Raw genomic sequence first — 28,000 nt, forward strand, 5'->3', positions numbered from 1 at the left:
GGACAACTGATGACAGTTACTAATAGACACTGACAGGAGTCAGCAATAAGGTGCAACACTAACTATAAAATTGTGCATATTGTAAAAATTAAATCCTGGAAAGACAATTGATAAATGATGAGATTGAAAGTTCCCTCTTGACCTTGGACACAGTGGATGACAAAACAAATCCAAGCACTTTAAATCAATAGAACATTTCAGAACAGCTATTAAATGGACCTTGTTAAACGATTTTTAAGACAACTTAGATGAGTTTCCTTAAAGTGCTCGGAAACTTTGAATTTCCTGACAACTGGCAACTGTTTTGTCAGATAAAAGGAATAATCAACTCCCTAAATAACTAATGATAAAAAATGTACCACACTGAGACACGGATAACAAATACGGCACAGATGAGTATAAATGAAAATGTATTATACTGTGTTTTAATCATTTTGAACTGAATGTTAAAAATTAGTCTCTTAATGTTCTCCCTCAAAATGGATATAACGCATTTTGAAATATGGCAGTAGCTCAGTCTGTAACGGACTTGCCTTTGGAAACCGGAGGGTCATGTAGATATGACAAATTACGTTAATGTCTCAAAACGTCATAAAGCCACCATTATTCTTTAACTGTGAATGCAAAGTTTGGAAGAAAAGCAACAATAAAAGGAAAAATGCAAAGACAGTTACCAAGCATACCTGTAATCATGATGTGAAAAGAAGACAACTTATCCTTAAAGGTCAAAGGCCATGTATTTGTTTTTATTTTTTTTACAGCATTACTCCTTTTTTTTCTGTTTATGTAATAATCTAGACGAAGGTAGGAGGAGGGGTAGAATTCTCGCTGGAAGACAGACAGGGTAAAGATAAAAACAAATCCTCTGTGAAATAAAGACAAAAAATATACATTACATTACATATAATATCAACCGCCTAAAAAAATAATCGTCAAAATAGAACATACAAGGGGAGAAAAAGGGGAAAGTGCATTTAAGGCAACTGCTAGTTAGCTGAGTTTGCACAAAAATAGTCTCAGTCATGCCCCTTGGTAAAGTGAATGGAGTGGGTGACTTACTTTCTGCTATGTAATGAGATGCCTAGATACCCTAAACCTGTGAATGGAGCCAGAGGGGGGGTACGATGGCTGACGCACTAGCTCGGGTACATAGGGAACAAGCACGGTCTACTGGTAAATATTGCAGGGACTGGGCCGTTAGCTTGACAGGAGAGAAGTGGAGCAGGTGTAGTGTTGCGTTCACTTTCTCCTGTTTCATTTTGGAGAAGTGACAAATACTATTTCGTAAAAGAGGGTTGTTAGTATCAAAGACATTTTTGTTAGTAAAAAAACAGGAGTAGAGAGAGAGAGAGAACCTGTAGCGATCTTGGGACAGAGAAATGTGTGAAGTTGTAATGTCTTTGCAGTCGAATTTCAACAAAAAAAAAGTAGCTTTTGTCCATTTTTTGCGTATCAAGGAAGAACTGATGACAGAACTATGAATTTAAACTGAGCAATCATCTGACCAGAGTTGATAAAGATATTTTGCAAGGTAGTCTGAAAATATTTACAAGTTTGTTAAAAGATCTTGCAACGTTAAAGGGCGAATTGAAAGTCGCTCAGGTGAAACCAGCACCCCCTGCTGGTCAACCAGAGCAACAACGTTTTTAGACAGATGAATAAATACATTATACTGTGTGATAGAGGGAGAGGAAACAAAAAAAAAGGAGGCAAATATTTCATTATTCCACATTCATATTCCAACGATTTCTTAGTTATAATTTTCAAGGAAATAAAGTTCATCTTTGCAGCCGTCACCACAATAAAACAGAGCAATGTACACCCTTTTGAGTCATTTATAAACTACATCAACTGTTCAAGCTGCGTCAGAGAGTAAAACAAAAGTGCACCTATTCACAGAAATAAAAGAGGAGACTACAATAAATAATTCAGACACATGTACATATCAACAAATGTATATATTATAGTACAGAATAGGGATGTTTTCTCAGTGGACATCTTGGGACACAGTATCTGAGTGGTAGGATTTGTAAAAAAAAAAAGATAACCAGAGATTAAAGCTCTTACAGTCTGCTGGTTTTTAAGAAAAATTAAGAAGCAGTTTCACAATCTGTGGAGGTTGAGTGGAGCTGGATCACAGAGTGTCATTTCCCTTTTCTTTCTCTTTTTACCTCTCTTCAGTGAAGTCTCTTACATGTGTCTGGTGAAGAAGTGTCAACCTGAGTGTTCTGTATCCCCCTTTAGTGTCTGTACACACACCAGTCTGAAGTGTAGTTCTGTCTTTAAACCTCTGGAGAGTCCAAGCAGTCTGTGTACGCACCATTCTAGGAACAGGCCAGCCGGTGACACACCGTGTCCCATAGTGTTCCTTATTATAATCTGACCTGTGACCAGTACTGGCCACTGCACTCATGGGCCCTGAGTTGGCTCGCTTCTATACCGCCAAGAGGTTGCATTCGTGAAGAACGTCCTTTTCGGGTTTGGAAAGGAAAGAAGAGAAAAAGAAGAGAAGTTGTGGTCCGGCGGTTTGTTTGCCCCGTTGTCTAAGAGTTTTTCTGTCTGCTTATATTCCCACTGTGGCTGTATGGTGATGGATGACATATTATTACCCTGCATGGCAGAGAAAAGATTTCCCAGGCTTTGGTTTGGATTTGTCAAAGCGTGTGTGTGTGTGTGTGTATGCTTGTGTTTGCATCTGCATGCGTCTGTATATGCATGCGTGTCCGTAACTGTGTGTTTGTGGGTGCACGTGTTGTGTTTGTATCTACTGTAAGTGTCTGATCAAGTGTCGTTACAGAACTCCTTGGTGTTCTTAGAGAAGTTTAATGTCCAACGCCGATCTACAAAAAACGTCACCCTGGGCAGTATCCTGAGAACCCCACCCCCATTGAAAAAAACTAAAGGATAAAATCTGAAGTGTGAACGTCCATTGCCAACACACAACACATCCACCTATACTGACAGCAGTCACTGATGTTATGACACTAGCAGCCACTGCTGCGCACATTGGTCCACACTTGTCCAGAAAATAAATAACACTGTAGTCACAAACAAGATCTCCAAGCTGACACACCACCTGAGAGACAAAGAGAGAGAGAAGTCCAAGAATTAGAAGAGTCAAAAGTGCTGTGTACATTTAACAGACACTGCACATATTGCGCATATATATATATATATATATATACATATTTCATATGTTTAGAAATCAGCATTTATTGTGAGTTTTTTTGTACTTCCGTAAACTATCCACTCTTTAAAATAACTGAACATAGTGTGAGCAATAGAAGAAAATTGGTACAGTATACTCAAAGTCGTTTTTATGTCCCAAAAAGTTAGCAACTCGCTTTGTGAACATCGTGGAGCGTTTATCAGCGAAAGCGCAACGTATTTTAGCTAAAACACAAAAACCTAGCGTTGCTCTGTATCTGCTCTCGGTGTAAACAGGCCACTCTTTGACAACTTTCTGATGTGATTATATATCAGCGTTGTCTTCACAGCTTGTAGCGCTGCCGGGGGAAAAAAAATGACGACTGAATTTTCATGCGAGACCATTAACAAACCCCAAAGACTGTTTGCATAATAAATAAATAAAACTCATGTAGAAACATGGGTTAAAAGCCAAGAGGTGACGACGAACAAATACACAAGAGAGGGAGAGATGGTGATGGTGATGTTTGGGCTGCGACCTGGAAACCTTTCAATAAGTACAAATGTTATGCTGATGTAAAACGGACAACAAAAAATAACATGAACGTTAAGTGCAAAGATGTTGAAGGCAAAGACAAAGAAGGAATGAAGTTGAATGTGAAGGCAAGGTGAAGATGTGCAGTAGGGAGAGTGAGCAGACCCGGGTCAAATAACTCTTGCCTCTGGAAAGCACTGAGCCTCACAGTGGTCACATTGTGGCACAAAGGAGCAGACGGTCTCAAAACATCACCGTTGTACAGTTTGTAGTTCAACTACAGATTCAATGTTAATGTAAGGACTAAGTCCACGACAACAGAAGTGTGTCGATGCATCATTTGTGTCAGTTTATTGCCTCTGCTCTCACTGGCAGCATTTACAGTTTAATTAGGACATTAAATGTGCTTTCATTTAGTGGGTATGAGGAGTAACTACCACTTTAAAACTATTTTTCAAAATAAAAATACATTCTCTGATTTTATTCTGAAGGTCAGAAGCCCATATCAGGAAGTCTTAATACAACTACTTGACTGCGCGCTTGTCAAGGCCAATTCAGACTCTGTAGCCGGAGTATTCCCAGCTTTTACTTTGGCAGCTGCACAAAGCCAGAACACTTGCTGTGCAGGTTCTGCTTTAATGGAAAAGTATTTGACCGAGGCCCAGAAGAGAGACGGCGGTGGTGGTCTGATCTTTCTACTCAAAGCCCTCAGGACTCACCTCTGCTACAGGACACGCCAAAGACTTCAAGGCCAAAGGATAAAGGCAAGAGAAAAGAACAAGAACAGAAACAAAAACTGCAGAAAGAAAGAAAGAGACGAAGAAAGTGAGAGAATTAGAGGAACACTCAAGATATGTTAGTAACAGCAGAGACAGACACAGAGGTTCACTGTACATTTATAATATGAAACCAAAGGTCTATAAGAGTCTAATATAACATGTTTATCTCTGTGAGCTTTAATGAGTGGGTTTCTATACATCATGTGGAAAGAAATAGAAAACAAATGCACTCAAAATGTAATTTAATGTTGATTTCACAGGTTTGAGGCTAACATATTGTCAGCCCGTAAGCAGAGATATTCAAGCTAATGAACTTGGTAGTATGTTATAGTTTGTGTTCAAGCTTAATGAATGTGTGTACACAGAAAGGAAACATACCTTTTCCTCCAGGTCTTTAATCTGCCTCCTTTGGATTTCCGTCTTGTCTTCAAGGTCACGAATTCTCTGCAAATATTCAGAGAGAAAACTGTAAGGAATTATCTCTAACCAAGAGATGTTTCACACATACAAACCTATTGCCGCACACACACAACACACACAGATATAGACAGACCTGGTGCGCCTGGTGCAGCAGCTCCATCCTCTCCTGGAGGATCTGGCAGTCGTACTCTCGACTCTTCCTCAGCATCTGCCTCCTCAGTTTCTCCACCGCCGTCCGCAGCTCGTCCTTCTGAAGCTCGTCCAGAGGCTCGCCGTACTTTATCACCTGGAGGAAGAAGACAGGCATCAGACACATGATGGATTCCTGAGGCTTCAAGGAAATAAAAGTCCCATTAGAATTCTAAAAGCCTTGTAGGAATCTTATGTTTCCTTAAAGCCCCCGTTTTTCTTAATCTGCGTTCATAATCGCAAAGTCTGCACAGTCATAAATCAATTCCTTTGCAGTGAACCTTATACATTGGTCATGAGGACTCCATGTACTGTAGACAGATGTTCCAGATTAGTGGGATGTGCATGAGCACAAGGATGTGTGTCATAAGCAAATCTATAAAGTTGTTTTTGTGACGCATTCCTTGACATTTAAAGTCATGTCTTCATTATATAAACCTCACATCTCATCTTATATCAAATGGCATAACTGTAAGCAGTATCTCTGTTTTACAAGAGGTTGACATATTTTTTGCAAAATGTCCAATAGTTTTCATAACAATAAAGGTGTAATATGTTGAGACACCTTGTCCTGCTGCAGGGCGTTGTATAACGTTGCTTCCAACTCCTGGATTTGCTGTCGGGAGGGAAAAACAAGGGTCGTTGTTACTTTTGATGTCATACACACAAACGTATAACTTTGTATTAACCTACCAACATGAACTGCTGCTCCTAACCATAACTACTGCATGCTACCACAACCTTCCACCTAAGCTTCCTTAAATCTTAAACCAAATCTTAACAAGAAACATAAATTATGAACCTTTTGGGGGCCTGAATATTCGTCCCCATGTGGGAATTGAGTCCCAACAGTCTGACTGTGAACAGATTTTGGCCCCACAAAGTGATGTATACATGAAACACAAACACACACGTACCAGGTAGGCCTGGTCCAGGGCCTGTTTTCTGTAGTCCAGCTCCTCTTCTAGATATCCTTTCTGTTTACAGAACATCTCCTGTACAGAACAAGCCAGTCAGAGGCAGTGGTTAGGGGGGGGGGGGGGGGGTAGCAGGAAGTTGTTTTGTTGTGACATAATACTTTGTATAAACTAATATTTTACGGCTACGATCTAAGTGCGATGGAGGATAACACCCCTACTGGCAGCTTCAACCACATCACACTGGAGTGAGTAAGAGTAAGAGAGCATGTATATTCAAACAGGACTCACCATCTCTATCTCCAGGTCCATCATCTTCTGGTGCAGCGACGCCTCCGTCCCTTCAATCTGCTGAATCCACTAGAGGGCGACAAACAGCAAGAGATGAGTCAAAACCATCCAGCGGGTTGATTTCTTTCATTCAGAAGAACCAGGTTATAGTTTTCAAGCATACCTTTTCTGCGAGTGACAAAACAGTGCTAGCCTGAATAATGGCCACTTGCTCCTCGTTTCTTAAGTTCTATACAAAAGGAGAGGAAAACAAAAGCACTTCCGTTAATAATGTGCCTGTTTTAGCATCATATGTTATTAATGTTAAAGTCCATATTAATTACCCCGTTGTCTCCCAGGATATCTAGAAGTTTGATGAGATCTGGTATGCACACGTCCTGTAAAGAAAACAGAATAAAGATTAGGAGCATACAAAAAAAAGGCATTTCCCATTTATTATTTATTTATGTTCAGTGTATTGATATTTGATGTTAAACCTTTATTAAACTTTTTTTTTTAAATACGCAGCCTGCTCAGAAGCATGGAACTTCACAGCTCCTTGTTTGCAGCGGCCATAAGAATTATGGGATCTCTCGCTTTTATACTTTTTTATTCATTACTACAATTAAAGCAGAGGAGTCCTTCTCTTACATACCTTGACCCCCTCCTTCATACAGTAGATCTGCAGTGCACTGACTCCCTCAGAGAAGGGATGCATCCTCAGGTGGTTGAACGGAGGGGACCTCCTCTCACGCTCCTACGACAACAGGAGAATACATTTCACTTTCTCTGGCTTGCTCTAGAGACTGTCCTCTTCAGACAGGATGTTTCAAACAGCTTAAAATCAATGTTGACATTCAGAGCTGAACCAACTTCCCTGAATCAATCCTTGTTTCCACTTATGAGACCGTTTCTTTTTTTTTAAGTGATGATGTTCTGTACAGTATGTGGCGCTCTTTGCTTTCTTTAGCCATAGAAATGTTGGCCATATGTATTTCAGACAAATTGCTGCTGCTGCTGCCGTCTGAAGAAGCATCAGACAAACACCTGATAGCAAAGATAAAAGCCTTTATTATCAATTAAGGTTAAATCCCTATGATGCTGTTCTCCTCTCTGCTCACTAGGTGGCAGTTTAGGCCCTCGCACGCTCTCGCCAGCATCTGCACTGCAGCACAGACAGTACACAAAGACCACTGTCAGCTTATTATCCGCCTGACTGACAGACTGCCAGGCTGCCTGTCTACGTGGGTGAACGGATATCTTGATGGATCTTGAACATAGCTACTTTAAAGTAATAATCTCCAACATATTAATTTAGATAAATGTCTGTTAAGACACTGTATTGCCCAATGTGGTAACACGTTGGTGAATGAGCCAAGTGACATTTGATGGAAGTATTGAAATATTGCCGGAAAAACCGCTGCAATAAGTTGCTGTTAATATATTTTTTGACAGCTGCCACAGTGAGCACTTAGATGAGGAGCTGTAGGCGACAGGTTGTAAAACCTTTCACTGCTCAGCGAGGTAATCAAATAGGTTTTAGCCAACTATAGGCCGATATATAACCTTCCCTTTTTCGCTAAGATCCTTGAGAAAGCAGTTGCAAAACAGTTATGTGATTTATTACATAATAGTTTATTTGAGGTTTTTCAATCTGGATTTAGAGTTCATCATAGGGCAGAGACGGCACTGGTGTAAGTTACCAATGACCTTCTATTGGCATCAGACTTGTCTCTGTTCTTGTCTTGTTAGACCTTAGTGCTGCTTTCGACACTGTTGATCAGGACATTCTACTACAGAGACTGGAACATTGTGTTGGCATAAAAGGAACCACACTAAGCTGGTTCAAGTCCTATTTATCTGAGCTATCTCAATTTGTACTTGTTAACGATAAATCCTCCATGACAGCCAAAGTCAGTCTTGGAGTTCCGCAGGGTTCTGTACTTGGACCGATTCTATTCACCTTATATATGCTTCCTTTGGGCAATATTATAAGGAACCACTCTATAAACTTTCATTGTTATGCGGATGATACCCAATTATATCTATCAATTAAACCAGACAAAACCAATCAATTGGCTAAACTTCAAGCATGCCTTAAGGACATAAAAACATGGATATCTAGCAACTTTTTGATGTTAAACACAGACGAAACTGAAGTTATTATACTTGGCCCTAAACGCCTCCGAAACGCATTTTCTAATGACATAGAAGCTCTGGATGGCATTAATTTGGCCTCCAGCACCACCATAAGGAATCTTGGCGTCATCTTTGACCAGGATCTGTCTTTTAACTCCCACATAAAACAAATGTCAGGGACTGCCTTCTTTCATCTACGTAACATTGCAAAAATAACGTCCTGTCTCAAAATGATGCAGAAAAACTAGTCCATGCATTTGTTACTTCAAGGCTGGATTACTGCAACTCATTGTTATCAGGTTGTCCCAAAAAGTTGCTTAAGACTCTTCAGTTGATCCAAAATGCAGCGGCACGTGTATTGACAAGAACTAGGAAACGGGATCATATTACTCCTGTATTAACTGCTCTGCACTGGCTCCCGGTAAAATACAGAATAGAACTCTAAATCCTTCTCCTGACTTACAAAGCAATTAATTGTCAGGCTCCAGCATATCTTAAAGATCTCATAGTACCTTATAAACCAACTAGAGCATTGTGCTCCCAGACTGCAGGATTACTTGTAGTTCCTAGAGTCTCTAAGAGCACAATGGGAGCCAGAGCCTTCAGCTATCAAGCTCCTCTCCAGTGGAACCAGCTTCCAGTTTGTGTCCGGGAGGCAGACACACTCTCCACATTTAAGAGCAGGCTAAATACTTTCCTTTTTGATAAAGCTTATAGTTAGGGCTGGCTCAGATTTGCCTTGGATCAGCCCCTAGCTATGCTGCTATAGGCTTAGACTGCCGGGGGACACCTCCCTCTTCCTCTCTCCTCCCCTCCCTCTCTTCTTCTCCCTCTCTATCTGTATGCATTATGTAATGTGTGTTACTAACTCATCATCCGGGGCATCATCCCCGGAGTTTCTGTGTCTCATGTGGCAGGTTGCCACTGATAAAGTTTACGTCAGGATCAGGAATCGTGACAGCGCCTGCTGCCCTGGTCCTGCTGGACACCTGAAAGCCTTTTTGACATTTTCCTAGATTCATCCAAACTTTCTCTTTTTCAACACATTTTCTGTCAAATGTTGTATTTGTACTATGTTGTTTATCCTGTACACAAAACATCTATTGCACGTCTGTCCGTCCTGGGAGAGAGTTCCCTCCTCAGTTGCTCTCCCTGAGGTTTCTTCCATTTTTCCCCCTTTAATTATGGGGTTTCTGTTAGGAGGTTTTTCCTTGTGCGATGCGAGGGTCTAAGGACAGAGGGTGTCGTTATTAGGTCTCGGCCTGTTCGTTAGATGTTTTGTGTTGTGTTTGTACTTCCTGTTTTATTTTGTTAATTACCTGTTCTCTGTTGTTTGTACTTCCTACCCCCAGGTGTTCCCAATTTGTTCGTTAGTGTCCTCACCTGTGTCTCGTTCCCTCTCACTTCTTGGTGTGTATATAGAGTCTGTTTTATTTGTCTCTCATTGCCAGTTCGTCTTCGTACTTCGATGTCAAGAGTTCCAGCATTTGTCCCGTCTTCCTTTTTCCCAAGTGTTTGATTCCCGGCTTCCTCGACCTTGTTTCCGTGATTCGATTCTGCCCATGCCTGATCCTTGTCTGCTGTGCTGTTACACTGAGTATCTGCCCGTGTACCAAACCTGTTTCCGTGACCCGACTCTGCTCCTGGATTACCCCTTGATACATTGTATGTTCAACTGTCTATACGTGTACCATAGCAACTGCAAAGTTTTCAGTAAAGACCAGTTCCATTCAACATTTATCTGCCTCTGTGTCATGCAATTGAGTCCCACCTCCCTTCTGTCTTGATCGTAACGTTACAGTCGTAACCTGTACAGTCTGTAAAGCACACTGAGAATGTGTCATTTGTATTATTGGGCTATACAAATAAATTTGGTTTGACGTGTGCAACATATAACGTGTCACAGATTGATGGGAAAAGGCTGTTTTGCTGCCCCGAGTATCCTGGGACGGACCGTATTAAACCACAGTTGCTGTGATGACCAGTAAATAGGGTGTCGCCAAATCAGCCAGGACTGAAATCTTAAGGATTGTCACTTTAACATAATCACTCACCTCTAGCTCCAGTATCCTAAACTCCAACAGTTCATTCTGATCTCTGGAGTCTTGTAGTTCCTGCTGCACCCGACTGCTCTCTGAATCCATCTTTTCCACCTGGACAACAGAGAGTCAGAATGAATTAGACAGGAAATGGTCCACAGCTTTAGACTGTAGCTACGGGATGTTATGTAATATGATGGAGATGAAGTGAGATACGTTATTACTGTAGGAAACTACCCCAAGCCTGGAAACAATGCTGATTACTAAATATGTAATCTGTGACAGGAGACATCAAACTGATATAAAAAAATCAGTTTAATAATACCAGTACTGTGCATAGAAGAAAGTAGACAAAACAATGACTAAGTGCACCATAATTTTTTTTTAACAGTCACACACATCTTAAGAAACACTGAAGCTCTTTGATGATCAGAAAAACTAAATTGAAGTCCAACCTTGTCAAAAAGCTCCTGGTTCCTTCGTAAGAATAGCTGCTTCTCCTCCACCCATTTGGAGTCCTGTAGGGGACAGACGCTTGATGCATTAAATCAAAGCTATTTAAAGAAAGTAGAAATATCATTTAACAACTTTTGACTCAAGAGAAACCCCCTTGTTAAGCATAACAACAACAAACTCCAAATGTAGTGACTGCGTGGCAGTGAAACAACTTGTTACATTGATGAGGACAGAAGGACTATAGCAGGTATATCTAACTATATGTTGACTTGTTAGCTTTTAATTCAATCTTTTTTGTTGATGCATACTGTATACAGATACTTAGATGCCACACAAATACACACACAGTAAGCTGCCTTCTATAACACAAGGTCATTTCTTCAGGGTGTGCTGCTAATATTTATATATTGTGTGGTATTCCTGTTATTTTGTCCACCGCCCTAATTGCGTACATTCATCAGCCTTGTGTGTCCTACCTGTCCCTTCAGGGTCAGTTCCTTCTCCAAGTCCTCTATTTTGGCTTTATACCTAAGAACATCTGCTTGGAGGTGCTCTTGAGCCTGAAACATGAGCAATACGGACATTCATTAGACACTAAAGCAATGTTTCTCAAGTGGGGGTCCATGCAGGGAATACATAAATAAATGCTCATCAAAACAGGACACGTACTAATATGATTAGCTAAAATAAATTGTTATCAGATCACAAAAGACAATCAATTTGTGTCTAACATTCTTTCCTCCTATCGAGGAAGATAACCTTTAAGAAACTTTCTTGAACTCACATGTTAATAACTTCTACCAGATACCCTGAAGGCAGACACAGATTACGTTGTCATAGATGTTACAGCAGAAGTATCGTTAAATTCCCTGAGTTCTATTCACCTTTTGTTTTTCTCTCAGACCCCTTCATTAGCCCCGCCCACAACCTATTGTTAAAAAAACGGTTTAAAATCAGTATCTGAACGAGATTTCACGTCTACTGTGAACTCTCTTGGCTCTCTAGTCTAATCACAACCATCTGTTTTCTTCTGTCTCTCAACAAAGCCTAAGAGGAGGCTCTCTCTCTCCCAAAGTCCCACAGGCAGCTTGTGGCTCTTGTGGTATTTTTTTCGTTTTTCATTTTACAGAATTACATCTCTCCCTCTCTCCTTCACATCATAAGCAACCATTTACTCCTGAGCTAGAACCCCTTGAACTTGTCTTGTCGATGAACAGAGTTTGCGGGGGGAAAGTCCTTTTCTCTCTCTCCGCACATTACATTACCAATACAAGTGCAACATACAAAGAACAGTTATTTTGTTTTCTTCATTCGCCGAGGTGCAGTCGAAACAGGTGAATTTTCAGTCTGCGACGGAAGGTGTAAAGACTGTCTGCTTTCCAGACCATCAGTGGGGAGGTCGTTCCACCATTTTGGAGCCAGGATAGCAAACAGGATGGCCAATAAAAGAAACCAAACTGGATTTCTAAACTGAGTGGTAGTGTTGAAATGCCTCACTGATAAGACTGATTGAAATGCGTTTGTGATCGTATGTTTACAGTTTCCAAGGTGTTAACAGCTTTATTGTTTGGCAATACTGATTCCCCAGATTTCAGCAGATCCGGAAGAACCAGTTCCCAAACACATAAAAATAAATAATAATAATAATAATAATAATAAGTCTCACAATTTCTTTCACAAGGAAAAATGCCTCCCTTCAATGTAATGAAAAAATGCCACTTTAATATTAAACAAATAAGAAGGAAATGTGTATGAAGAAAAATAAACCAATAAATAAACCCTGCGAGCAAATGACAACAAGTACCAAAGAATGAGGAACTGCCACACATTAAGTACAAGTAGTGGTTAAATAAAGGATGAAAAACATTTGTTTGTACCTTGGCTTCCATCTCAGCGTCCAGAATGCCTCCTTTCTGTTCCTGCAGCAGGGCATAGGCTCGCTGTAAGGCCTGATACTCCCTGGTCAGCTGACGGAAACGCAGCTCCGACTCCTCGTTTGCTAGACCCTTGTTTGACACACACAGGTTAGAGGTCAAAGTCTATGGCTGAATCAATAGTGAGTTAAATCAGAATAAATTCAGGATAATGTTGTGATTTTTTTATTTTTTGGGGTGAATTGACGAACATGTGGCAAGTTCTCACCTCATCCAGGTCTTCATCGGGCGTAGCAGGAGTTCTGTCCATGCGGAACGAAGCCACTGAGGACGTCTCCGAGTCCATAGACTCTTCATCATACCCAAAGAAGGTGTCTACTACGATGTGCCTCTGCAGAGGAGGAATTTAAAAAGGTACAGATCTGAAAATCTCTGACAACAATTAATATGCCTTGTTAACATGAGCTCAGATTAAAGTCCTCACTCTTGTTGTTGTATTCAGTTAAATACACCTCTATGGCCACTGAATACACCACTATCATTTACTCCAGCAACAGATGTTGAACTGTTGTAGTTTTGACATACTTAAGTCAGAGGGTGAAATTGAATCTTTGAGTTTTGTTTTCTGTGTTATTACATGACTCTCTACAGCAGGGCTGCCCAAAAGGAAGATCGCGATTGTAGTGCGGGTAGATCGCACACCGTTCAAAAAGAATACATATATATATATATATATATATATATATATATATATATTCCCCCAACGGAACCCTGCCCCCTGAAATTCAGGTTTTTTGTTTTTTCTTGCCTTGCGCGTTCACATTCCCTCCTCCGCTCTATTTTGCTCCAAACACACACACACAGACAGAGCGGAGGAAAGGAGAGGGGTGAACTACGCACCCCCCCAGCATTTTTTAATACAGGTAGATCACTTGGACCTGGTCACTTTAAAAGTAGCTCACAAGCCAAAAAACTGTGGGCACCCCTGCTCTACAAGTCCTGCTTCTACAAGTTCTCACTTTGCTACACGCAGAGTCTAGAAATTACATTACATTTGTAAAAGAAAAAGACAAAAAAAGTTGTTTTCACAGACAAATAATGTTGGAAAGGATCTTTACAAAAATACAAAATCTTCAAAGAATACACTATAGTGCAGGGGTCGGGAACCTTTCTGGCTGGGAGAGCCATAAAAGCCAAGTATTTTTTCATGTATTTCCTTGAGAGCCATATATTTAATAAATTTGAATGCAAAATGACTTTATGCGTGCATTTTTTAAGAATAACACGTCTCTGAGTACTAACAGTGGTGTCAGCGTTTCATTGAACACGTGCTCTTTTATTAAATAAACTAAACGCTTACGTTATTTATCTCATTTATGTGCACGTTTCACTGTTTACTGCACGGGTGTCAAACTCAAGGCAATTATATCCGGCCCGCGAGAAAATATCATATGTCTGTCATAACTGGCCCGACCGGTTCTGGTAATTAAATCAATGCATGGCACAACCACGGGGAAAGACATTTGAGGAAGTAACTAAATATGTGAATGGAATGAAAGTTTTTGGAAAGCAAAGGGAAACACACCACAGATCTCTGGGACGATGTGAGCTGGACTGTTTGTGCGACATAACAAAGCATCTCATTGTTAAACCTGCAGCTTCAGGGCCGTGTGATCACGGACATGTATGATGCCGAGATGTATGTGGGAGACTCTGGTGCAGAAGGAAACTTTGGTCACTACATGTTTCCAAACACTGACAAACATCTCCACCGCTGTGTTCCCGACAGCATTCTGCTCATAAACTGAGCGCATTTGCCGACTTTGCAGCTCAGAAATTTTAATTGAACTGCTCAGCAATCCGTTTGCAGTTGACTTTAATATGTTCCATATCTTTTTGCACTTTATCCAATATGTGTATCCTGTTCAATACATGTGGACCGTGTTTGGCCCTCGACGTAGTCCCAGTTTTTAATGTTGGCCCTCTCTGTGATTGAGTTTGACCACCCCCCCGGTCTACTGCTTGCTTTGTGCAGTTTCTCCTCTGCTCGGTTTCGCGACGGGCGGGGCTCCGCCCCCTACGCACACACGTGTGAACACACCTTCACCTACAGCCAACACAGACAGGGCGGAGGAAAGAGAGGGAGAACTAAAAACAAATCCGCTGATGCATGTTTTACTTTAAAATGACACAATATAATTATTTATTACCTATTAATCATGTTAAATGTCAGCTCAAAATTGTCTGCGAGCCATATTGCGTTATCGAAAGAGCCATATATGGCTCGCGAGCCATAGGTTCCCGACCCCTGCTATAGTGTGTAGTACTTTATATAATAGTAACCAAGCTAAGTACACTTTAAGATAAATAGCTAGAAACAAATTTAAATTGTTTTACCTTTATTGGCCTCGAACTTCTTTTATGTCTTTTCTTTCTTAGTAGTTTTTCTCGGTCCTGGAAGAACAGACAAATGGAAAGAAGATGACAAACCACTGAAAGATGTGTTTTTTTTCTCTTTTCAAATAAAATAATAACACGAAACACTGAAACAAACTCACACAGTTCACTAAGGATGTTTGGAATCACAGCATGCTGAGTTACTTTTTTCCCTTTCACATGCTAATACCTTTGTGTTGATCATACGGTTTTCAAACCTAAACTCCACGAATGCAGTCCGATCATTAAGGATTTTACAATATTATATTTGTAAAATAAGCTAAACAGAGTGGCTGGTTACAAGTACTTTGGACGTTTAGTTGGTGCAGCGAAAGTGTCGGTATGTTATACTCCAGGTTGTCCTTGACTTCAGAATATATAAAAGTAATGATTTGTATTTGAAGTCAATGAAATCTTACATTCTTACACTTTTTGAGATATATTTAACATGCAAACAAGAATTTTTTCACACTATACTAAAGATTTACTAGTTTTTTGTATCATCCAATTCCCACATGAGTTCAGGATCAACCCCAACTGCCACCTCTGTCTCAGAGACAAAAACCTTGTCATTTGCTTCCTCATTATAGAGACACAAACATACTCTTGTCAGCTCATCAATCATGCTTTGTTGCTCCAGGACTTGTAGTTTGAAAAAGGCTATTTCCTGGTCATCATGTGCTTGGTCCAGGTCATTCAGGGACTTCAGCTTCTTCAGTGGAGGATGGGAGCTGATCCTCTCCTTCTGCAGACACACAGCACACACGTTTACAATATCCACCTGTGAATCAGTCTGTCAATGTAAATGTGATGCTAATATGGCTGTGCTGACCATCTCATGGTTCTCCTTGACCAGGCTCTTGAGTTTCTCATCCAGCTTCTGGATAGTCTGAGTCAAATCATCATTCCTCTTACTCAGCAGCTTGTTCTTGTCCAGCAGTGGCTTACAATGTTTCTCTGACTCTCTAACTCTCTTCAGCTGGTGGGCAGAAAGGGAAACAAGAGTTTATATTACATTTGAACTGACATGAGGAGGGTGGACAGCAAGAGATAGAAGCTGGAACATTTGGTCCATACCAGTTCGTTCCTCTCATCGACCAGCAGTGAGTTGCGGTCCTCTAATTTGCGTATAGTTGAGTTGAGATCAGCAAGGCGCCTCTGGTTTCTCCTCAAGTCCTGAAAGAAAAACACAAACAGTTTATTAGTTCGCTAATCTAAAAACTAGCCAAGTGTAGAGAATTTGTTTTTATATATATTTAAGTGTAATACCAGGAAGTATGTAGCATGTTGACTTTCTAACTTTAAACAATTCTATTTGTCGTAACAAAACCAGTTCCATGGTGCAAAAAGAAAATGTAAACGTGAAGCCACTTTAATTACCTAACCGTCATTAGTGACAGTTGATTGATTATTTTTTTTGTTTTCTGAGCTGATCATGGGAAAGCTGCCTCTAGCAAGTTTGAGTTCAAGTCTGAGCGTCACTCAGTCTGTAAATGAGCATTTGATCAGCAGTATCAGATTTGAGCGTGCACTCCCGATCATGTGAGCACTTGTTTTTTGAGACTGCTCTCTCTCAATTTTCTCCAGCTCTTTGCCAGCTTCTGAACACTTACATCATCAGAACTATGTTTTACAAGAAAGCTGTGACAGAACACACCCACATCTGGAAATAGAAATGGCATCCTCTTTTAACGGTCACACATGTACACAGCACACACAGTGAAATGTAGACTCTGCATCTAACCCTGATGCATTAGGAGCAGTGAGTATGATAATTATATTATCAGCGCCCCGGGGAGCAGGTGCCTGTCAAAGTATCAGTCCACACTCCATACTGGGTCCATTCGGGGACTTGAACCGGCGACCCTCCGAGGAAACAAGTTAGCTTTGGAATATATTTCTGTAAAGGCCAATTGGCGACGTTATGGCTTTTAAATGACACCGTGCTCTCAGTTTGAGTTTAAGTTCGGGAGAATCAGAGCAAATGGTCAAATGTACTGTAGGTACACAAGTCCTTCTGCATGCTCACATTATGTGTTACAAAACCAGTCACGGCACATTGGCCCCTTAGCTTCAAAGTGGTTTTCAACGGCTAAAGCAAAGAGGAAAAAATGGGGTTCAAGAAGGAGGAAGACCACTAGTTTCTCTCAAATGAAGAGTTTGATATTAATCTTTAATGGGACTGAGTGGAGCATGGTACTTCTCCTTGAGCTGCTTCTCTACTTACTGGGCTACCACAGTGCTCAGCTCCGTCTCCAGCTCCAGCTCTGCCTGGAATCTCTCTTTTCGGGCTTCCCAGGCCGCACTCAGCCTCCTTGACGAGGAACAGCTGGTCGTCCAGGGCGTCTTTCTGAAGCTGCAGCTTCTGTAAGAAACCCGCCGTTGACTCCAGTTCCTTTTCCAGAGCGAAGATGGTGCGGTCTTTAGATTTGATTTCATCCACCTAAAGTGAAGGAGAAGGAAATAATGTTGTACTGCAAAGTGTCACTCTGCTTTAGCTAACTTTTATCATTCACCTTGTAAAAAGACAAGGACAGTTATTGTGTGAAAATCAAGTGACTCAAGAGTAAAAATAAGAAACATTATCTGGTTCCTGCTCGGCCTTTTTCAGTTTCTTGTTATTTTTAAGTTCAAGCAGACATTTGTTTTAATTGGGAGGTTTTTTTTGTACTTTTCGTGAGACAAAATAAGCAATTTATATATTATTTAAATAAATTTTAATGGATAATCCGTATAAGGGTCAATGTAGGTAAAAATAAATAAAAAATACAGAGCCAGGGGAGGGGGATCATGTATAAAGAAAACTCAGTCAGTCAGTCAGTCATAAAAGTCATATTGCGAGAATAATAAATACATATAAAAATATTAGTATAAATAATTGAAAAAAAAGAAATCTATTAAGTACCTGGAAGATTATTTGTTGTAATTTATGATTTAAATACAAAAACAAAAGCTGCACACACCTGGTTAGGCTATCTCCATGAACAAGTATTTAGTAGCAGTGAAGGTGCCTACCAGTCTGCGGATGTCCTTCTCAGAATCCCACTTGATTTTGGAGATCTGCTCCTGGTGGTGCTGGTGCTCCACCCGCAGGTCGCCAGCCTTCATCTTGTCAGACTGGATCATGTTGCTGAGAGCCTCGTCGGTCTGCTTCTTAAGAGACTTCAGCTCCAGTATCTCCTGCAGCAGCTTCACTCTCTCCTGGTCAAAGAAGCGACGTGCATCCTCCTTGGCTTCCAGGGTCAGTGCTGTGCGCACCTGAAGAAGCAGGGGTGAGAAATAGGAGGGAGTTTATTGTAAATGTGAGTATTTATTTGTAGTGCTCCCCCATCATGATCTGTTTCTCCGAAGGGAAGGTGACTCTCCTGTGCCTCTCTGTCCTGGTTTAGTTCCACAGCTGGGAGATGTCTGTTTATTTCTGTATATCTATTTCCCAACTGCAAAAAAAAAAACCCACTAGCTTCACTCCCCTTTCTGAACCTCACCTTCTCTCCGCTGCCATCGCGCATGGTGTTTAGTGCGGCTTTGAGCCTCTGGTTCTCCTGGTCTTTGATTTTGGCATGGCGGGCCAGCTCCTGCTCATGCTGCCGTGTCAGGTTTTCCCTGAGTACCTGGAGTTCCTTTTGCTTCTCCTCGTGCCACTTGGCCCGCTGCTCTGTCAACATGGCAGTGTGACGGTGCTGCTCCTGCTCTCGCACCCGCTTCACCTCCTGAAGCTTGTCGCGCTCCAGTTTGCTCACCTTGGAGAGGAGCAATGAAGAGATGACATAACAGGCATAACTACTATTGTGCTCCAAGTAGGCATAAGTCTTAGTCATTGATTCAGTTGAGTTTAAAAGGTGATAATGATCTTGTGTTTGTTCAACTTAAGGGTTAGGGTAAGGGTTAGGGTTAGGGTTAGGGTTCACATAATTCAAGGGCGTAGCAAGGGTTTGAGACATAGTGGGGGACAAAATTAAGTTTAACTTGCAGACTTTCCAAGTGGTGAAGTCAGAATATTTGGATTCAGCCTATAAAACAGCCTACACGTAGCCTGAGAGGTGAAAACTGGGCAAAGAAATAGGGCCACGAATCATGGGAGCGGAGGGACGTTCCCCCTAATAGCGCCGTTGCATGACTAAACACCAGGGAGCGTTGCAGTGCATTGAATAACAACACGTACATTGTTAATGTTCAACCTAATTGGCCTAGGCATAAAGGCATAATATGTATTCTAACAAATACATTGCAAGTGTCTTATACAGTGTGGCTGTGTATTAACTCCGTTGGCAATATGTGCTTTACCATTAACTGAACATGACAGCTTCTGTGCAAGACTGTGTCTTGCACAGTGCAAAGTGTCCAAAGGTTGCTGGTAAGATTTCTTAAGCTTCTCTGCGACCTGACTTTATTGACTGGTTTTCAAAAAAAGATACACTATAGTACTACGGTTGGAAATCTTCAATATAATAACATTTTCAGAGCATATGTATGTTTTGATGTTGTACAGTACCTTGCATTTTTCTTGGTGTAGCTCTATCTGAATGTCAGTCAGCTTGGACCTGAGATCTTCATTGGCTGCTTGTAGGGCAGAGATGAGCGCTTCAGGCTTCTCGCTCTTCGTACGCCCTTTCTTGGCCATTGAGTCAAATACTAGAGATGCTCTTCTAATGCTTTCATTGAGACTTCACAGAAACTTTCCAAGGCGCTCCCAAGGTTTCCAGTTCCTCCTCTTCCTCATTCTCCTATGAGAAGAAAGGGCTTGGGGTGTGGAGGAGAGACAAAGAGAGACAGAATGAGACAATGCATGGACCACAGAAGTGACATAATTGAGTGTATTTGTGGAGTGCGGACCCTGCACCTCACCATGTTCACCCTCATCTCTGCCTAAGGCTAGAAACTCAAGGCTACATTACCCGCTACGCGCGTAATACATCCGGATGTGTGACTGAACCACACCTGTCGACTTGCTTTTTGGACTATGTAGGTGCCAGGTTCTTATGAGGAAGAAGAGTGCATGTAATATAAAATAACGTGTTTGTTTCTGCTGCGGCAATTTGGAACCCTTCTGAGTCTGACGATGTTGTGCAAGTACAATGCATCAGTGCAGTGCTCTTTTCAGGGATCACCAAAGTAATTACAATTTCTCCTGTGACGAACATGAATGTCTGTACCAAATGTCATGGTAATCCATCTGATAGTTGTGGAGACAGTTCACCCAAAAGCACAAACGTCAATAATCAATGATTCAAGAAGAACATTCGAAACCTCAAGTGTTGTCTCATGTGATCAAATGAGATGAAGTACGGTATGTTTATTTTAAACCATTTATTAATTGGATTTACCGAACAAATACTGTATTGTGATTACCGTGATATAAGATTCTGGCCATATCGCCCACCCCTAACATGGATGGATAAAGAGAACTGGATACCAGAACAGCGCCAAGCAGTAACAGTATGAACACTTAGTTTAAATCATTACGACCTAAAAGTTGCAAATTTCACTAATAGCCAAATCCAGAGTTCTGCATGATTTTTTGATAACATGGTGTCTTTAATTTTAAGAAAACATTACATATGCACATTAAGCTTTATCACAAGAGCGGTCATGCTTTTTGAGTAAACATAAGAATGCTAGATATTTCTATGGCGCCACAAAGATGAAAAAATAATCTTCTGTATCTAAGAATTACGGAACACACACACACATACACACTTGGATTAGTACTTCTAATAACGTCAGGAGGGATAACATAATTATAACTAAGATACTTGGGAATTAAATTATGATTATGACCTTCTCAGGAAGGGTTACATTGGAAACTATTAATAACTCTGCAGAATTAAAAACGAAATTGATACCACTTCCTGGACCTGTACATGACCTGTACATGTGTTTCAAAGTGATAATCTATGTCGCTTAAATATTCTCTCATTGCATCTTCATTAGACAACATACGTATAAAGTATGAATATAGTATATTTTATTAAATATATGGCTCTCAAGGAAATACATTTAAAAATATTTGGCTTTTATGGCTCCCAGCCAAAAAGGTTCCCGACCCCTGACCTACAGTATGGTACCAACCAGCACATTTTATCTGAATGAATTGTAATCATCTCTGACTTACACGTCGTGGCTCCGTTTAATCTACAAACACATTTACAGAACAAACACAGGACCAGTTGGAACATGTTACAATAAATAAGTGGTTACAGTAACACAGTAGTTTCTTAATGGTTTCCAAGAAAGGAACTGATACGTAACTGTAATCACTAGGATCACTGTGTAATTCCAGAGTGCTAAAATTAAGATTTCAAAGGAATTCTTCTGGAAATCAACATTTATAAACTCTACCCAGCGACGGAAGTGCTAAGATATCCTGATTCTTTCTTAAACACTCTTAATGAGTGGATAATACTTAAGAAAAATAATGTAAGACTGTGCATATGGCACTTGCACACCACACTTTGCACATCACGACATGCATTAAGCTGTGATTAGGGTCAGGCAATTGATTCAATTCACATTATTGACGGTGATGCTGCTGGAAGACTGTCCAAACATATCTAAATTATAATCATGTATCATATCTAAAGGACTTTGCTTGTGGCAAAACTGTCTACATTCAACCACTTGAAGCTCTAACACTGGTTCATTTCATTATTTTCTAGAATCTACAGACATTGACAAATACAACGTATGCAGACATAACATCGCTTAAAGATGCAGATTAGAGATGAGGCGGTCGTGATCATCACATGTCGTCTACACATGCTCATCAGTGTTATGAGGCCTTTTTACAAGTGCTGCTGCTCCTTTTAAGTATCACCGATGAAAGACACAAAGATGAAAATCACTGGAGCAGTAACTGTACACAGGTTTACTGTATATGTCAGCACATTGTGAGAAACAAAAGAGCAAAGTAACAACGGAACAACATGATTTACAATGTAAAAGAGGTTCAAACACACAAATACAAAAGTATTTTCTCCGGGCCAGAAGTGAAGTCTGGACCTCTTCCTCAAACTCTTTAAATCTAATAAGCCATTGAAGTTCTGGTAGTCTTAAAGTTATAACAGATTCAAAAGAAGTTCACTGGAGAAGAACAAAATCAGATACAGAAATCCCCCGAGGTTGTGTGGTCTCCTTTATATAACGTTGTCCAACCCTTTACGACGGTACTGAGGCTAAACGGTCATTCAGCATTTTATAATAGATCATAAGACTGTTTTTTTCCATTCCCTTTTGATATAATACCTGTGTCTTCATGACATCTCCATATAAGGCCTTATCTCACCTGTGTGAGGGTTACACACAGGGCTACCTGCACAGTCTAGTAGTGTCATGTGCCCCCTCTGCATGTCCCCTCCATGATCCCCTCTCTGGTTAAGGGTCTCATAAATCTGACTTTCAAACCTGCTGAGCGTACAACGTGCTGTGTTGACATAAACCAGATTGAGTATACTGAATATCACACGTTACATATTATTATCATATATGCTAGATACAAAGTACTAGAATAGCTCCCTGTAATTAATAACTATTTGATTAATATGCAATTGTTTTGCAAAAAGCTGATTTTCTATTCACACAAAAACATAACAAGAGAATGATATACCTTGAAAGTTTTTTTTCAAATGTAAGCATAACATTGGGGCACAGTATAGCTAGAGTTATGTCAGCCATAGTGACTAGTCACTTTCCAGAGCCCAAAGTGAAGAGTTAAACTTTCTTATCTGACAGTTAAAAAGCTGATATTAAAGAGGAAGCGGGCGGGGCTTTAAGGTTTAATATCTTTTGGCAGATAATTTTATGGCATTTGTTCTTTGTTAAAAGCTTATTTTATGAAGGTGTGTCACTCTTAACATCATAACTTATTCCGTGTGAACTTTTGGAGGCATGTTGAACTAAGTTATACAAGTTATATCATGCTGCCCTGACGCTGTCCTTTCTCTGAACTCAAAGCTAAGCTTAATTCAAACTCATGATCAAACTCAGTGGAAAACTTTTTTCTTTTTCTTTTTTTTATAAACCAAAATGCCTCAATCATTCTCTGGTTCGAGCTCCTTCAATATGAGATGTTTTTGCTTTTCTAGATTTATTATCATTGTAAACTAAATATCTTTTTTGAGTTTTTGAATGTTGGGCGTTCAGAAAAACCTGTTTAAAGATGTCACCTTGACTCACTGTTATATCATTATTATATATATTATTATTATTATTATTATTATTATATCAATAATCACCGCTGTTTTTTTATTATTGTATTTATTTATTTTTGGCTGGTCAAGCAACAATATGTACAGAAACTAGTTCTCAGGGTAGGGAAGATTCATCTATAACCATCAGCTGAATAATGCAGCACCAACATGTGACGCTAAACACAACTCAGCATGAGTACTAATACTGTATTAACCTACAAACCATCAGCAGCGTGGTATGTCCTGCAGGGCTAGACTAGATATGAATTTGCTGCGAGTCAATCTGATTACCGCCATATTCCATTTTCAGACTGCACAGAGAAGTAATCCGCTGGCTAGTCAAATGAACATAACACAGCCACAGACGGGCATCGTGGGCCAACACTGGGCCGTGCACCGGATGTTGCCTCAACTGTCGATCCTATTCTGATTTCCACTTCTATTTTTAAATGTATTACGTTCACTGTTTATCTCTCTGCTCTGTGGACACTTCACTGATTTTAGGGTTGGGATGAAGGTTAGTTTTAGTGCGTGGAGTTTAACAAACAGCAGGAAACCTTCTTCATTTCTTTGCCTCCTAAGCATATGCATGCAATATTCATACTCAGCACATGTGAACACAAGACGTTATAGAAGAAGATATAAAGAAATGATTTAAATCAACTGGTTTGTTACATAGCACGTAATATTTAAAGCTTTAAACTGAGCTGGATCAGCCTTAGACGCATCTTTCCAATATTGCACTTTGTGATCTTCATCTCACAGTCAGCATGGTTCTCATAGTACATACAATCTCGCAACAATATATGATATTTTAATAGACCATATCTTACCTCTAAACGGTAGAAATAGCCGAGAGTTTGCAAACCATTTAGCAACTGTTATAACAAGCATAACAAAAGACTTTGGGACCAAAAGACTGTGAATTGTTGATAGCACTAATTTAGAAAAGAATGTCGTATTCATAACTTACCGTGAAAACTCAACATACAGTATTTGACACCAAACGACGACAAACGATATTTAAAAAGAAGAAACATAGAAACGACTTACACAACGCTCCCCGCAGCAGCTACAGTGTGCACGACTCGCTTATCCAACAAGAAATCTCACCATCTGACAAAACTGACGATTTATATGGACACTGAAGAAATCTGAGACTGACACAAGTTAATGAAATTGCTACCGTCGAGCCACAACGCCTTTGAAAAACTGAATCTTGCTAAAGCTGGTCACGATATTCCTCTAATAAGTACAAGAGAAGGTCGAGTAGATAATGCATCACATTGTCATCCCTAAAGCATGATTTAAATTACCCTAAAATGGAAAGGTGTGCAAAATAATGCACTCATTAACGATAAGATTTTTAGAAATCAGCATTCATTTGGAGTAATGTTAGTTCAAAAAGTCCAATAATAACCAGGCCTGTTAGTGCTGTTTTAACTCCATTCTGGGGGAAATATCTGGCTAAATGCGCCACTATGTTCACCAGCTAGTCGCTAACTTTGTGTGTCTGACATTTAGTGCGTGACAGGTAGAGTCCTCCTGACTGAACATATCCACCTGCTGAGCTGAAGAGCTCTATGAGAGGGTGACAGGCGGACATATTATCCCCTTGTTAGTCTCCATTAACTTCTGAGAAAATAAATATGTGGGTCTTAAGCTGCTAGATATTTTGACTTTCGTCAACAGCTCGTCGCTAACTCCGTCCGTCTGCCATTTGGTGCTGAGCAGGTCGCGTGCAGTGGAGCTGTTTCACTGAAAACTGCTGCCTGCTGCTGCTGGAATGGAGGTTGTTAGAGCGGCGAGACTGAACTACACAGAGGACTTGCAGTCCGTAAAATAAAAAAACAATTAACTACAATAAAAGATGCCGAAAAGCACAATGGTTGCTGCAGATAATTCTCTTCCACATGAAGCACACTGACCCACTTTTGACTCCTCAGACATCAACGTTGGGTGTTGGCGCTGGATTTCCCAGACAAGGCGTACCAGGAATGATACTCACAGAAATGCGAGCCTCGCCGCTGCCTGTCGGTAAATGCCATGTAGACATTTTTGACGGGTTTTAAAAACAAACTTTTGCTTGAAAGACTTCCAATCTTTTTCATGATAACTTGGTCTGCATGCCAATAATGCATTTAGCTATATCATATCAGTTTTTGCCAAATCTGGCTTTTAGTACCATTCAATTTGATATGTCGTTAAGAGCTGGCTCGTGTGTTCTGCCAAGCTGCAATTTGCATAAATATTAGGGTACTAACATTTTCAAAATAATTACTTCAGCATGTAAGATTAGACATAAGTGGGCTTCTTCCTTTCTGCTCATAAACAAGAAGCTACTGGGTTTTGTAGTTGTTCATTTCCAAAATAAAGCTTTGAAGCACGAGACAACATGTTCTATATCAAGACCCACCATCTGTCATCCACTGCCCACTAACACTATTGTACAAGCCATAATTTGCGTTGGATGAGGGTTAGTATTAAAGAATAAGATAAGCTTTGGCTGCTTTTGGAGATGATATTTGGAGTTTCCTTAAGCTCTAGAACTGTGTTGAGGCAACACATAAGTAGCTTTGAAGCGGTTCCCATATCGATGGTCAGAGTTATTACATAAACACTAAATACTCTGACAGATGTTACAAAAAGATGATAAATCCTACTGTATTTGTGAAGGGCTTTGTTTTACACCAACCTTTGACTGTATCAAAACAAAAAATATCCAGTATGATCATATTAACAAAGAATGAGGGCTGTTTGCAACTGAACATTCACATGTGGGGCAGGAACACCAGACTAATCTCTTTGGAGATGTCCTGTGTGTTTGTTCATGGATGCACTTTTCAAATCTTACTTTTCTTTTCTTTTCTTTTTTTTACTAATCCAGGTTATGCAAGTGGACAAATATTAAACAGTTGCCAGCACGGCCCCAAAGTAAATGTGCAACTTAAGTTTACTGTCATAACCAAACGCTGTTTATCAGCTACTGGGACGTTCTGTTTGAGTATCTATAAGCAGTCTATGTTAATGTCAATGAGCAACTCAAGGTAAATGAGTCTGGAGTTTGGTTGTGATATAAATTGGTTCAAAGTGTCATCAAGCAGCACTCTCATGCTTGTTTTTGGATTATGTTTGACTGTTCAGGCAAACAAATGACTTTTAATCTATCTGTACGAGGTCAAAATACCAACACAGTGGATGAACAGAGCTCTACTAATTCTGTAAAAAGTGCAGTAACGTGCAATCATGTAACATCTGATTACATAAATGTAATTGTCTATTGATGGAAGATGAGCAGTAACACATGAAGGTGAATATATTATATGCAAATATACAGCAATACAAGAAGACTTGATGGCGGATATACAGCATTAATATAGCACAGTTACCTCAGATCATCTGGCACAGAGTACCACTTAAAGGTGAACATCATATTCCAAAATCTAAGAAAATGTGTGACAAATGTGTAATATGAATATGACAGCTCCAACCAACACGCAGAGAAACATCAGTGCCACATGTGGATCGTACTGCCCGACTTACAGGTTTATTATTGTGACATTTGAACTCCCATTCTGATCCCTTTAAAAGACATTCATCTGCTCTTTTATCTTATCCTCTTGCTTCATTTTGTTCCATCAATGTGTGCTATGGAACAGCCCCACTTTTGCAAGTCAATCTAAAAACAATTAACATGTGGGAAGTCACTAGCCTACATCTGTGCTGACCCTAAAACAATATTGTGACAAATGCCTTCCCAGCAGGGGTGATATGTGTTAAAGCAGGCCAGTGTAACACCCTCAGGCAGTTGCAGGCTGCAGACTCTGTGCCTCAGTCTGGAGGCCCACTAGCATCCTCTTGCAACATCACTGCAGCATCCTTTCAAAACATGGCCAGTAATGTGTGATGACCTGTCAAGCAGAAAAATGCACACACTGCAAACTGTATCGAAGCCAATGCACATCTGGCTTTACCTGAGGCACAATCACCAACAGCTGGGGGGGGGGGGGGGGGGGGGGGGCTTCACTTCACAACCAGTACGGCTACCAAAAGCCCACCAGCCGCAGAAACACATACACACGGATGATGCTCGATGCAGCGTGAGCATCCGTCGTGTGTAGGCTAGATGGCCCTGCATGGCGGTGAACACAAGCTCTATCCTCGTCATCTTCGAGGGGTTTGGCCGAGCTCTGCCACTTCCGACATGCAGGCTTTAGCCGGAGCTACACGCTCATAAATATACGGTTTTATGTCATTTTACACGATACTGGTATGTATTGCTGCACTGTTACCTTTCTGGTTCTGTGAGGGGGGAAAAACGATTCCAATATGTAGGCTATCTCGCATCCGCTGCTGGGATGATCATCCTGACTCAAACCAACAGGCCTGCTAGTCCCAATAACTCCCAGTTTAGACGATGTTAAATGTAACAACGGCAGTATTTACAAACAGCTTTCCATACCTTACCTCGCAATCGATTCTCATCATGTGAGCAGTCTTAATCCGCGTGAAACCGTGTCCATGGCATGCTCCTTTTTTGGAAAGAAAATCGCCGAGTCTCGCTATGGTCTCAGCATCAGCAGCAGCCCGTACAATGAAGCAGCGATGGCCGG

At 40.5% G+C, this 28,000-nt stretch overlaps 1 protein-coding gene across 2 annotated transcripts; it reads right to left on the reverse strand.

Moving 5' to 3' along the window:
* Positions 1 to 720: 720 nt before the first annotated feature.
* On the reverse strand, positions 721 to 27,998 carry jakmip2 (janus kinase and microtubule interacting protein 2). Of its 2 annotated transcripts, none has more exons than XM_029448467.1 (24): positions 27,855 to 27,998; positions 19,694 to 19,941; positions 18,687 to 18,941; positions 18,217 to 18,459; positions 17,429 to 17,644; positions 16,279 to 16,377; positions 16,034 to 16,180; positions 15,806 to 15,946; positions 15,163 to 15,219; positions 13,034 to 13,156; positions 12,769 to 12,897; positions 11,368 to 11,451; positions 10,891 to 10,953; positions 10,451 to 10,549; positions 6,913 to 7,014; positions 6,602 to 6,655; positions 6,442 to 6,507; positions 6,279 to 6,347; positions 5,988 to 6,065; positions 5,636 to 5,686; positions 5,015 to 5,167; positions 4,840 to 4,905; positions 4,402 to 4,478; positions 721 to 3,076 (listed from the first exon to the last, which is right to left on the reverse strand). In XM_029448467.1, the coding sequence occupies exons 2-23, from the start codon at positions 19,820 to 19,822 to the stop codon at positions 4,428 to 4,430; spliced, it is 2,475 nt and encodes an 824-aa protein (XP_029304327.1). In that variant the 5' UTR covers positions 19,823 to 19,941; positions 27,855 to 27,998; the 3' UTR covers positions 721 to 3,076; positions 4,402 to 4,427. The 2 variants fall into 2 exon arrangements, with proteins under 2 accessions (XP_029304327.1, XP_029304328.1); XM_029448468.1 differs by having other exon boundaries at positions 27,850 to 27,998.
* Positions 27,999 to 28,000: the final 2 nt, after the last annotated feature.

The sequence above is a fragment of the Cottoperca gobio genome, chromosome 14, assembly GCF_900634415.1.
Source record: "Cottoperca gobio chromosome 14, fCotGob3.1, whole genome shotgun sequence".
NCBI classification, from domain to species: domain Eukaryota; kingdom Metazoa; phylum Chordata; class Actinopteri; order Perciformes; family Bovichtidae; genus Cottoperca; species Cottoperca gobio.

Excerpts from the sequence above, each read along its gene's own strand:
- jakmip2 (XM_029448467.1), bottom strand. The coding sequence starts at position 19,822 with ATGGCCAAGAAAGGGCGTACGAAGAGCGAGAAGCCTGAAGCGCTCATC. Across the intron at positions 15,947-16,033 it reads TCAAGGAGAACCATGAGATG|AAGGAGAGGATCAGCTCCCA; the intron begins GTCAGCACAGCC and ends GTGTGTCTGCAG. Across the intron at positions 6,348-6,441 it reads TTTTGTCACTCGCAGAAAAG|TGGATTCAGCAGATTGAAGG; the intron begins GTATGCTTGAAA and ends GTCGCCCTCTAG.